This window comes from Bos indicus, chromosome 1 (assembly GCF_029378745.1).
Source record: "Bos indicus isolate NIAB-ARS_2022 breed Sahiwal x Tharparkar chromosome 1, NIAB-ARS_B.indTharparkar_mat_pri_1.0, whole genome shotgun sequence".
Taxonomy (NCBI): domain Eukaryota; kingdom Metazoa; phylum Chordata; class Mammalia; order Artiodactyla; family Bovidae; genus Bos; species Bos indicus.
Genome location: NC_091760.1, coordinates 118,949,272 through 118,962,351, shown reverse-complemented (window position 1 = coordinate 118,962,351; position 13,080 = coordinate 118,949,272). Strand labels below are relative to the sequence as shown.

At 42.4% G+C, this 13,080-nt stretch overlaps 1 protein-coding gene across 1 annotated transcript in view; it reads right to left on the bottom strand.

Annotated features, from left to right (window-relative positions):
• WWTR1 (WW domain containing transcription regulator 1) overlaps nt 1-13,080 on the bottom strand; it is a 148,359-nt gene that overhangs the window by 57,939 nt on the left and 77,340 nt on the right. The window contains exon 2 of the mRNA XM_019960965.2: nt 7,312-7,448. Coding sequence (XP_019816524.2) covers nt 7,312-7,448 — 137 coding nt within the window. The remainder of the gene's footprint in view (nt 1-7,311; nt 7,449-13,080) is intronic.

Sequence of the window (13,080 nt, the reverse complement as noted above, 5' to 3'; positions counted from 1 at the left end):
ATTTTACCTTGAAGAATATTTCTTAGCAAAGCTGTGGCATCAAACATTTTCAATGGCTCTTGAGACTTCTTATCAAAGAGTCTTACTTTATCTTACCTACATTTCTAAATTTGGAGTGATAAAATCTATTAACACAAGTCTTCATCATGTCACCTTAATGCAAGCATATGAATGAATACTGATATAGATGAGAGATTTAAGAAAACACAAGGTTCATTTCTTTATATACTATTGTGCGCATGCATGCTAAGTCTCTTCAGTCACATCTGACTCTTTGCGACCCTATGGATGTAGCCTGCCAGGCTCCTCTGTCCATGGGATTCTCCAGGCAATAATGCTGGAGTGGGTTGCCATGCCCTCCTCCGAGGGATCTTTCAGGCCCAGGGATCAAACCCAAGTGTTTTACGTCACCTACATTGGCAGGCAGGTTCTTTACCACTAGCACCACCTGGAAAACCCTTATATAACATTACGCCCAGCTTTATTGCATAAGAAGAATTGATCAGTTGACTTTATTATTGGTTTTCAGGCCCCATTTCACTTAGTCTTTAAAAGCCTTAGAAGGAAGGAACTGTAATGAATCTCTTTTAGGAAACTCCGAAAGTGCAGTCTACGATAATGTTGATTAAATAGAGTAAATCCTGACAACTCTAAATCTAAGAAAATAGTGTTGATTTTATGCAGTTTAGAAAATAGTTAAGTTTTTTTTTTAATGTGGGCCTTTTCTCAGTCTTTACTGAATTTGTTACAATATTGCTTCTGTTTTGTGTTTTGGTTGACCAGGGATTGAACCGGCACCCACTACACTGGAAGGCAAAGTCTTAACCACTTAACGCCCAGGAAGTCCCTGTTCTCTCTTTTTTAAAACCAAGAAAGGGGGAAAAAAAAAAAAACAGAACCCCTTCCCCTTTCCCTATGCCCACCAGTCTTCCGTAAAGACCCACTTTGCACCACAGCAATCTTATCAACGCCCCATCACCCCAACTCTCCCCAACAAAGGTGGAGGTTTTCCAGTTTGTCTTTGGATTTGCGTGTGTATGTGTCTGTGCGCATTAGGCTAATTTATGCTGCAGAAACCACAAAGTTCAAAAAGTAGTGAGAACAGAACTGGAAAAATCACAGTAGCCAGATGTGTCTGCCATAAACTCACTACATAAATTTAATCCGGGGCGGGGGGTGGGGGGGGGGTAACTACTGGAAAAAGACAAAAATAAGATAGCCCACATATAAATCTAACTTCCAGTAAACTTTCAGGACACCTCTCCACATGCTTTCAGCAACACTAGACTGAGGTGTTCCTTAGCTATTTTATTTGCTTTTGGTAAAACGTCTTTAAGTGCCTTTGAACACTTCCTAGAGGGACAGGGGAGCCAACTTTGCAAACTGAGCAGAGACAAGATTTTCCATCTTGTCTTGAAAAGCGTACCCTGCAAAAGTAAGCAAGCAAGGAAACCACACATGTGTTTATAATTTGAAGCACAGATCAAGACAGACCTGGAGGACAGATTCTGGCCTGGTGGATGGCACATCTTCAAAGAGGGAGCGTGTGTGAGAGTGTGTGATATTTTAAAAATTCCTATAGCATTAAAAATACACTCTGGCTGCACTTTACCAGAAGTTTCTGAACTGGCTAGGGCTGGCAGTCTGGTGAAGCTGTTATACAGTCTTTATTTTTCCTGTCCTGTCTGGGAGGATACTGGCACCCCAGGTCGGGGCCTCATTCCAAAAAAAGGTCTGTTAATGTGTGACAGGGGCTCAGCACACCATGGTTGATGATCGCTAGGATTATCACAGAAAAGCAAAAATTGCCTGTCACTTTCTCTCCCCCAAAAACATTTGAAAATATGGGAAGATTTTAAGTTACTGCATGATTTCAGTCCTCAGGTGCTGAGAAAGGGCTTCGTAGGTGGCACCAGTGGTAAAGAATCCATCAGCTAATCCTGGAGACATAAGAGACATGGGTTCAATTCCTGGGTCAGGAAGATTCCCTGGAGGAGACCATGGCAACCCACTCCAGTATTCTTGCCTGGAGAATCCCCATGGACAGAGGAGCCTGCTGGGCTCCAGTCCATGGAGTCGCAAAGAGTCGGGTATGACTAAAGTGACTTAGTACGCACGCATGCACGTGCTGAGAAATGGGAAAACCTGGACACCAATACACTTGCAGAGGGAGAAGGTTCTTCAGGTAGAGTTCAAGGCGAACCTGCTCTTCAGAAACTCCCTCTGCCCATGAAGGAGCCAGGGCTTGAGCACGTGTCTCTTCATCTTTTCACCATCACTGGCTGGGCTTAAAGATTATTTTCTCAACATGGAAGCAAAGGGTCTAAAAGATCAACGTTTCTAATGCACACACCGCAAGCTCTTCCTCCAGCTACACAGGGGCCAGGAAAGTGAGAACAAACCAGGCTGCCAGTTCATAATAATAGTGATAACAATACAGTTCTGGCGGGGGAGGGGGTTGCATTTTTTATGCTATATTAAGTATTGCAAAATATGCAATACCTAAATAATCAAAACTTTTATGGGGAAAAGACTATCATTATCACCAAATTACAAATAAGGGAAATAAGACCCAGGTTAACGAGTAAGCAAAAGTAGTAAATGTCTAACCCAAGAGAGAAATTCAGTTCTGACTGCAAGTTTTCCCATTAACCACTATACCAAAAGGTCCCTGCCCTCCGCCTCACCCCCATCACCGCCGTAACAACCTAACTGATTTCCTTAGCACGTTTCGTTTCCCCCAAGCCCATTATTTCATGTATTATGATATGGCCTGTGTAGAGTCCTTTTTTTTGTTTGCTTCATTTTCCCCTCCTTCAATAAAACAGAGTAGCTATTAATAGTAATTAATCATACCAACGAACTCACTGAAAAGACATGAAATCCTACCTGGTGTGTGTCATGAAAAAAAAAATCAACTTTCACAAGGACAGTAATCTTCCTCCTTCACTGTGTCATGTAAAAGTGAGGATTTCAAACAAGCTGTCAGCCCCCAAGTGATACAGCTTCCACTCAGTGGTAATCTCCATCTGCGCTTCACTGTCTAAAGTTCTCCAAGACCTTCCTTTCTGCTACCATTCACTGGGTATATCTGGGGACTCAGACTCAAAGGGGATCTATCTGCCCAGACAGAATCAAATTGGATAAAACCTAACAGACAATCCAATTTGGTAAACACGAAAACAAAAATTTCCGTTAAAAATTAGACCAAGCTGGAGAGGGCTATTTGAAATAACCCCTTGAGAGACTATTCTGTTTTACTTTGGCATTTGGAAAGAGAGCAAGGTTAATTACACAACAAATCTGCATCCTGACAAAAGTATGGTCACAAAGTCACTCACCAAATGACTTTCACAATGTCACTCATTCCAGGATGCCTTTAAGTGATGGGTGTCTTCTCTTGCAATTAAAATATGACTTGACTTACAACCCACGTTTCAGGAATATATCCACTGAAAAAATGAGATATCCACTGACAAAAGCTTCCCTCATAGCTCAGTTGGTAAAGAATCCACCTGAAATGCAGGAGACCCTGGTTCGATTCCCCCAGGGAAGATCCCCTGGAGAAGGAAAAGGCTACCCACTCCAGTATTCTGGCCTGGAGAATTCCATGGACTGTATAGTCCATGGGGTCACAAAGAGTCGGACACAACTGAGCGGAAGTCATGTCTGATTTTTCCGACCCCATGGACTGTAGCCTGCCAGGCTCCTCTGTCCATGGGATTCTCCAGGCCAGAATACTGTAATACCGATTTACTGACTGACAAAAGGTTTCTTGGGCTGGCAGGGAGTGGCGGGAAGGGAGGAGACCTGAAATATTTGCACCAGGGGGCGCTATCCTCACTGAAAGTTAAAAATAGTGTTCCTAATTTAAAGCTGGCAACCCACTCCCATGTTCTTGCCTGAAGAGTCCCAGGGACGGGGGAGCCTGGTGGGCTTCTATCTATGGGGTCGCACAGAGTTGGACACGACTGAAGTGACTTAGCAGCAGCAGCACACTAACCAATCTAAAATAAATCTTTCCTGGGTTTTTTTTTTTTTTTTGAGAGCTTTTAATTTGAACAATGAAATTGTCCTCAAATATAACATATAATTAAATAAAACAAAATAAAGCTCTTATTTCCAAAAACACAATGATGATAATATTTCATTATGTGCCAGGCATGGATCTACATACACACTTTACTTATAAACTCATACAACCTCCTCACACTGTAAATATAATCCTCATTTTACATATGGAGAAACTGAGGCAGAATTAAGCAACTTAACAGAGTCACCAATAGGCAGAGCCAAGACTCCAGTTCTGACAGTCTGACTCCCAGGACCATGTCTCTAATCCACAGGAAAACTCACAATTGCAATATAAGGAGATTTACTGCTGAATATATTTTGCTATGTCACTGATTATAGTTGCTCAGTCGTGTCCGACTCTTTGTGACCCCACAGACTGTGGCCCACCAGGCTTCTCTGTCCATGGAATTCTCCAGACAAGAATACTGAAGTGTGTTGCCATTCCCTTCTCCATGGGATCTTCCCAAGCCAGGGATCGATCGAACTTGGGTCTTCCACATTGCAGGCAGGTTCTGTACTGTCTGAGCCATCAGGGAAGCCCATATCATAGCTCAAGAAATACATAAATTAGACTAGTAAAGGTACTCATTCCATCACCTGACAGTAATGTTCACTGTATTTTGACATCATTTTCACGTGTACCTAAAAACCCATTGGTGAAGGGGACATATGACTTCAGTTCACTTATTTGTCAGATGCATGCCATTGAAAAAACCAAAATTTGAGATTTAAGAAGTAGAAGGAAGAGAAGGATCTTCTCCACTTAAAAGGTAAAAAAAAAAAAAAATTGTGGTTGATAAAACAGACCTAGAAATTTTGAGTTATCTTCAAAATAATGACTTTATATATATGTTTATATACATATACACACTAATAATATAAATAGATATTGTAAACAGAAGTATACCTATTACTTTCAAAATAATGAAAACGGAATACCACATGTTAAATCTTAAAAGAAAAAGTAGAAAAATCTGTTCTATTTTTAAAGACTGATAATAGAGAGTATAAACTACAGGCAAAGCTATAGCTTAAAATAAAATACTCTGAGTAAATCATTTATTATTAGGACCATATTGTGACTCTAAATATCCCCAGTCTTTGGAGCTTACTTTGGATTCCCCACTATATTTCCATTCTTGGGATACATCTGTGATTGTCAAGAGGCTAGGAACACACTCTGTAGTGGGCAAACACTCAAATATTATTGGAAAAATCCCAGAATGTGTGTCTTGAGAAATTCACTGCCCCAATTTATTAGAGATCTGGGGAAAAGTATTTCATTCAGCCACAGGTAAACTTGTTTCAGACATTCCGATTACAATTTCTTTAGATGAACTTTACCAACAGTTGGGCTTTTAGTGTGTTGCAAGGTGAGGGAGGACCTCACCTGTGCTTTCAGTATTGAGTTTTTAGCATCAAAGTCCTTCTAATCTAGTCCTCTTCCTACTTGTGCAATTTTTAAAAATTAAGGGAAGTACATAAACGAGCATAAACAAGGATGTTCACTCCAATATTGGGTGCACTAACAACACACTAAATCTCAACACCCATCAGATGGAGGCCAGTTAAATATTTATATTGGGTAATTTAAAAAAAAAAAAACAAGACAACTTTGTGTGTACAGATATGAAAGTGGAAAAACCAAGGTGCAGAACAGTGGATATAATGTGCCAGCATTTATGTGAAGAAACGTACATAAGACTGGAAACACTGATTGACTCCAGGCAACACATAAAGGACCGAGGCATGGTGATCACAGGGAGACTTGCTTTTTGACACCCCTTTGAAAAAGAGTTTGAGTTTTTTTAACCAGGTCCATGAAAGATCTTTTCCAATGAAGACTGACTACAAAGTTAGCAATAATACTTTAATAATCAGCTTTTAGAACTTTCAGTAAAAATTAAATGGTTAAAGAAACCCTGAAACAGTCTAATGTTACCTAATTTGTGGTTTCTTTGCTGTACTCACATCTGCTTTCTACTTGAGCTCTGATATACTGGGGACAAATGACTCATGGGAAGCTTTGGTTTACCACTGCTCATACAAGCACTGGCACCATTTTCCTTGATCTGCCCTTTAGATACGAAACACAACAGAGGCTGTTCCAAGTCATTTGTCTTTTGTATATATTTTACATCTGCAGGCTTTAAAATGGTAGATCCAGACTTCCTGAAAGAAGGGACAACATATTTACTTGAGTATACTGACTCAGATCTCCTTGAGTCCATACTCACTATGGCTAAGCCACAGTTATAAATGGAGGGTGTCTAGGAAAACTGCTTCCATTTTTATCTGTTCATTCTTGAAAATCCAACAGAGATTCTTTTCATTCTCTAAAATTCTGTTCTGTGTATAAAACAGTATCTGGACATCTGATCTTAAATGGAAACGTCACCTGAAAATGCACTATCTTTTTAAAAACTTTACCTTTTAGGGGCAGGGAAGAATGGCTAGCAACAAAAGCTGATTGGTTCTGTTGCAGGAGTGTATTCATTCACACCGGATTCTCTCCAGTGGGTGGAAATTTACTTGTTTTGCAATTAGCAGAAACTAATCTCAAGACTAAAAATCACACCTATTCAAAATGAAGTGAAATGTGAACCGTCCTTTCCTAGGGTAGATGTGGGGAGAAGCCACTCGCAGATTATGCAAGGGTTGAATGCATCCTACAACCAGACCAACCTCAGTTTCAATTCTGGCTCTACTAGCGCACAAGCCGGGACTTTGGAAAAGTTTCTGCATATATAAAATGGGAGTGCTATCACTTCTTTTAGGGTTGTTGTGAGGACTGCATGAGATAAGTCAAGAAAATACCTAGTCTGGTATCAGTTGCACATTATGAGGGAGAAGAAAAGGAAGGAAGCAAAGAGATTTGAAGCCAGAATTGTACCCTTTGGTACTCTTCAGGGACCAAATTCACAGGAAAAGGATAAGTACCCTTCTTGCCTTGGTGTGGGTGAAGACAGGAGGCCTAAGTGATTTTTCCAAGAGCTTCAATAAAGGTAACTGGAGAGGATGCTGGAGCTGTAGCGTCAAGCTGGATAGCATGTCATGAACCACATAGCCAAGAGGCCAAGAAAAGACGGCAAGGGCAGTGAAAGGGTAATGCAGCCAAAAGGGAGGAAAGGATACTATCTGGGTATATGAGTAGGCACTGAGGCAACCAAAGCTGCTTCTGAGCTCCAGAGGCCCTTGCTTGAACATCTATTTATCCAGCTCCGAGTCAAAGCTTACCAAGATTCGGCTGAGACACGGCCATGGACCTCTGGGGCGCTGGTGTGGAAGTGGCAGCTGGGTGGAGGTTCATATGATTCAGGGGCTGATTCATCGCCTTCCTAGGGTCTTGCCATGTGGTGATTTTTTCTATGTGACTAAAAGAAGGAAAACAATTATCTCTTTAATTGTTAGCATCATTATCATCATCACCAGTAACAACACAACAGTTAAATGATGCTGGCCTTTCTTCCTTCAGAATCTGCTTACAGGAGGTTGACACATTGTTTCCGGCCAACATCAAGCTTGCCCACTTACCCTCCATCCAAGTTGGGCCATGATATGGGGATTTTGCAGGGGACTCTCTGACAGTAAGTCCATGATTTAGTTGACCAGTTGCCTCCATGTGCAAACGCCCTTTTAAGGGTTTCCTGCCTTACCAAGGATGGACCAGCCCCAGCATACTTCCCCAAGTCCAAGGAGCCTATGTTCTCCAGTCCCCAGTGCTCACTGCCATCCAAGCATTGGGATACCATGGCACAAACTCCTCTTCCAAAGCAGGACCCTGCTCTCCTGCCCATCAGCCCTCCCATACTCTCCCAGCTCATGTAATTGACATAATGAGACACCTCCACCTGGCCCCAGCCAAAGACAGGGCCCTTGAAACCAATCCCATAAACATGACATTACACAGCTCTTACTAAGGGTAAGACACTGTGAGGTCCCCAGGAAGCTTATGTTCTACCATGCAAGGTAACAACTGGGTAGCTGGAGAACAGAGTAGCAGGAAATACATGTAGGAAGTGCTAGATTATGGAGACACCCAGATTACCGAGGCATAAAGGCTTCTGGGGAATAAGACATGATTAGACTTTTGGTCATAAACAACACCCAAGCTTTGTTATTAATCTTAGAGAAACCAGAAGGACATCAGCTTCCACCCAGAGTTTCCAGTATATCTTCAGAAAGATGGATGGGACCTCTAGCTTTCCTACCTCCTTCCAGACCACATCACAAGTCACTCCTGGTGCCTTACAGACCCTGTGTCACTCCATAAACTCAATCTTTTTTGAGAGTTTAGTACATTTTTCTTTTAAAGATAAGCATACTCATTTGGTGCCACAAATCTGTTTTCTGAACTATATCAAAGATCTTTCTGTATTTATCAAAGACAACAAACTTTGATGGCAGAAGCTGAATGTCAGTCTGTTGTTCTAAGCCTTGTAACTAGGTTGCCTCTCCCAAACCAAAGGGCAATGCCAACCCCACATGTTATAGATCCTCCTAGATCCATGTGAAAAAGAGCAACCTCGTTCCTTTTAAACACACTTTACTTTTGAATAGCAATGACTTCCTTTGAATCCTTTGTGTAGAAAACCACTATTAGTATCACTGAGTTTAAACCTAAATCAGTGACTCTCTTGTAATGGAGTTATATTTATCTTTTCTTTTGCTTCCATTTCCTCATATTTGAATACAGCCTCTACTAAAATTCTTCCTCATATTTCTTCATCCCAGACTAGAAGTTATTGCCATGGATGCTCATTCATTGCCTTGAGTGAAAACTTGGATGTTTTCCCAAGAGAGCCTTTAAAATGAGTATGATTTAAAAGGAAAAGAAAAACAAGTCAGTTTCCATAAAAGAGGCAAAATTAAATTTAACTGTAGAGTTTCATGCTATAGGAGTCTTTAAAAAATAATCAAAAATAAATTGGGAGGAATAAAAATAAAAAAACTAAGACGATCTTGAGAAGGATGGTGGTGGTTGTGAGGAGACTGAACTAAAAAGATGAAAATCAGCTATCTAAGGATCAAGAAACAACTGTCTTAGTTACACCTTGAAGGTTAACAATAGTAATTCTGTTCAAAGAGTTCATAAAATTCTCTGCAACCTTTGGTCTCGTGGAGACTCATAGCCAGCTTCAGGGGGTTTGTCACAGTCTTCCAAAAGAGGAACAACTGATGAGGATGTCAAAGTTGAGAAAACTCCCTTCAGCAAAGTAATTAGAGCTTAAGAAACCCTTTGACTACCTATTCCTTCAGGATTCCATATCACTAAAACACACGGTAAGCAAGAAATACTTTCCACTGTACCAACCTGACACTGCCATAGAACCAGCACGAGCACAGCCCAGAGTGAGAAGCAGTGATATAGTAATACATACTGTGCTTGCTCAGTTGCTTTAGTCGTGTCCAACTCTTGGCGATCCTATGGACCATAGCCCACCAGGCTTCTTTGTCTATGGGATTCTCCAGGCAAGAATACTGGAGTGGGTTGCCACACACTTCTCTTGGGGATCTTTCCAACCCAGGGATCAAACCTGCATCTCTTATGTCTCTGCATTGGCAGGTGGGTTCTTTACCACCTTGGACATTTAAGGATACTGCCGTGTACACACTCAGCTCCCTGTCAGTGATCAGAACAATACGGGAACCGGAATGATGGATTCTCAAATGCCCGTCCCCCATTCACCCTTCCCATTCTGAACAAGTGGGCTGGGACTCTCAAGTCTGCAGAGAGCAGAAAGGCTCACGCCCAAAGTGGTAGAGAAGCCCAGCTTGTCTGAAGACAGCCACTGTGGCTGACAGCCTCCATCCCCTGGGAGAGAGGGCAGAGTTTTTCTGGATGGACACTCTGACCCTCATCCTAAGAGATCTGACCCCAAAGATGCACAACTCAGCCACAGCTTCAAGCCCCAAAACTGCCCCCACAACCGTGGGAGCCTCTTCAGCCCACCCTTCAAACTCCACACCCCGCCAACGCTTTTTAAAGGACTTTTGTTCCCAGCGGGTTTGATAATTAAATGTGTCACTCACTGTATTCCCCAAAGACTTGAGTACAAGAGGGAGCCCTTCATACGTAAGCAGCTCTCTTTGCTCTGAAACAACTCTGAGAAGAAGTTCTCTTTGCTCTGAAACAATTCTGAGAAGAAAGCCACTCCACTTTCCAGCCCCTGCACACCAATCAACCGCAGGGCAGTTCTCTAAAACTCAGTTTATGTGACATCCAGGGCGTAACCTGGTCTGAATGCCAAGAGCAAGGGCATTGCTCATAAGAATTTAATCCACCACTCATGATTTGATTTGAAAACTAAATTCATTTAGGTCCCCGCATCCTATTCCCAACCGTAGGATAAACCATCGCTCTTTCATGCTGCTGCCTCATCTCTGCTCCCTCTTCTCAGAGCTACTGAGTCACTTCCTTTCTTGTATTTCTCAGTGCAGAGAAATACTGCACTGTTTGCCAGGACCCACAGTTTAGCTCAATTAATCTCCACTTCCCTACTACTCCCACCCCTGTCTGACATCACTCTCTTGCTGAGTCCACTTCAAGCAAATGTCTACGGGGGAAAAAAGGAAAAAAAAATTGATGAAAGAAAGGGAGAAAGAAATGATGAAGGAAAGAAAGAAAATGTCTCTCTGCTGCTTTAAGTCCAGTTTCCCTTAAAAATTTACATATGTAATATTTATATACACTTATATATGTATGTTCAACTGCATAATAGTGTATATTCTATGAACACACATTCTATACGGCTTTCATACGAAAACGAACAGAAGACTTCACTGGTGGTCCAGTGGTTAAGAATCCACCTTCCAATGCAGGGAACAATGGTTCAATCCTTGATCAGGGAACTAAGATTCCACATCCTGTGGGGCAACTAAGTGCCACAATTACACAAGCCCACTCACCACAACAAAGACCCAGCATAGCCCCACTTCCCTAAAAAGAGGAACCAAAAAAGATACCAAAGTATTTAGACTGATATATGCAAGTATCTGTCTGCAATGCAAGAGCCACAGGAGACTCTGATTCGATCTCTGGGTCGGGAAAATCTCCTGGAGGAGGACATGGCAACCCATCTAGTATTCTTGCCTGGACAATTCTATGGGCAGAGGAGCCTGGCAGGCTACAGTCCATGGGGTTGCAGAGTTGGACATGACTGAGCACGCACACGTGTAAGCAAATAATATGCTCACTGGAGATTTGTTTCCCCCTTAATCTAAACTCTTCTATACTTTCCAGTTTTGAACTGCGATAATGTACTGTTTTCATAACCAGTGAAAATAAAACACTTCTGAAGGTGCAAAAAGACAGAAAAGGAAAATGATGCAAGAAATGCAGGTCATAGGTACTAAAAAGTTACTGGAGATAAACTAGAGATTTGGCTCCTATTTTTGAGTGGCCAAAGTAAGAAGGGAAATGGATTCAATTACCTGTCTCCATGCTTTTTATAAAGGAAAAAAAGCCAGTCTCTAAGGGAAAGAAAAACTCTTCTTGATACACACTCTCAAACACCCAATTTTCCTGGACTAAAAAAAAAAAAAAAAAAGATGTCTGCAGGGATTTCTCATGGAAGCCCCAGGTGGTGGGCAATGGAAATGGCACCTGTTACAAAGGTAATGGAATCTTTTCCTCTTCCTTCAGGGGCCCCTTTGACTACGACTTCCCAGACTGCCTTTCTTCACAGTCTTATAAAGGACAAATATACAACCACATCAGGGTCTGTGAGAGCTTCAGTTCTGAGGACCTGCATGTTTGCCCGGGGGCAAGAAAGGTCAAGCACTTCTCTGAGAAGATATTAGGTTGGAAATGGTAGTTTATGGAAAGCTGCGTTGTGTTAAATAATTTTTCCTTCTAGAATCTGAATGTGTTCTTCAATACAGACACAAGTTGGGAAAGCCATTTTGTGTATTAGGAACATTCTGTGTTTGGGGTTAGAATGCCATTGAAATCAGTGGGGGAGGGAAGAGCATTATGACTCTCCCAATCACCCTCCCCTACAGGCCTGGCCCCTCCCAACAGCCTCCAGGAGATTGTTAATTTAGCTCCTATTTACGTGACCTTTCACCTGGATGAGGACAATGGCCTCCAGGCTTCCCTCCCCCAGTCTCTCAGGTTTTCCTTCCGTCCTCCATCCCTTCCCCACCCTTTCTATCTGACAATCCCTTCTCCAACACACCTCCAGACTCATCCCTAGAACAGCTGGGTCTGAGGTCCCCACGACCCTTGACATCCTACTGGGAGACAGTGAAGCAACTGTGTCTTCTGGAAAGACCACAGGCTGGGAGTCACACATACCCGAGTTCCTCTGTTTTTTGTTGTGTTTCTTTGTTTTGGCCACACCTCACAGTCTTGCCTGGAGAATCCCAGGGACGGCGGAGCCTGGTGGGCTGCCGTCTGTGGGGTCTCACAGTCAGACACGACTCAAGTGACTTAGCAGCAGCAGCAGCACATCTTGTGGGATATCCAGTTCCCCAACTGGGGATCCAACTTGCACCTTCAGTAGTGAAAGCTCAAGAGTCCTAAGCACCGGATCTCCAGGGGATCCCTACATATGTCTGAGCTTTAATACAGCTCCAATCTTGTGTGACCTATGTGGACAAGCCATTTAACCCATCCTGGTCTCAGCACCCATATCTATGAAACAGGGGTAAAAAAGCCAACAAATGCTCTGGTTCCTTTTCCTGAGGGTGAAAAAACGGCTGTTCTGGGAAACCTGTAATCACCGAGGTCACCTGCCAACTTCATGACCAGTTCACTTCACTTCTCAAGCTCACCTCCTTAGCCAGTGAACTCACAGAAGACAGCTCCCGCCTCCAGCCCAAGGCTGGCAACCTTTAGCTCAACAAGCCTGGATTGTATAATTCCTATAGTGCACGTGCACTTGTTAGGCATAAAAATGAAAAGCATTTTATAAATATAAAATCTTGACTGGCGGCAGAACCGTGAAAGGCAAAGATAAAATCTTATCTGCAAAAACAGAATCCACCAGCTTCTTATAGCCC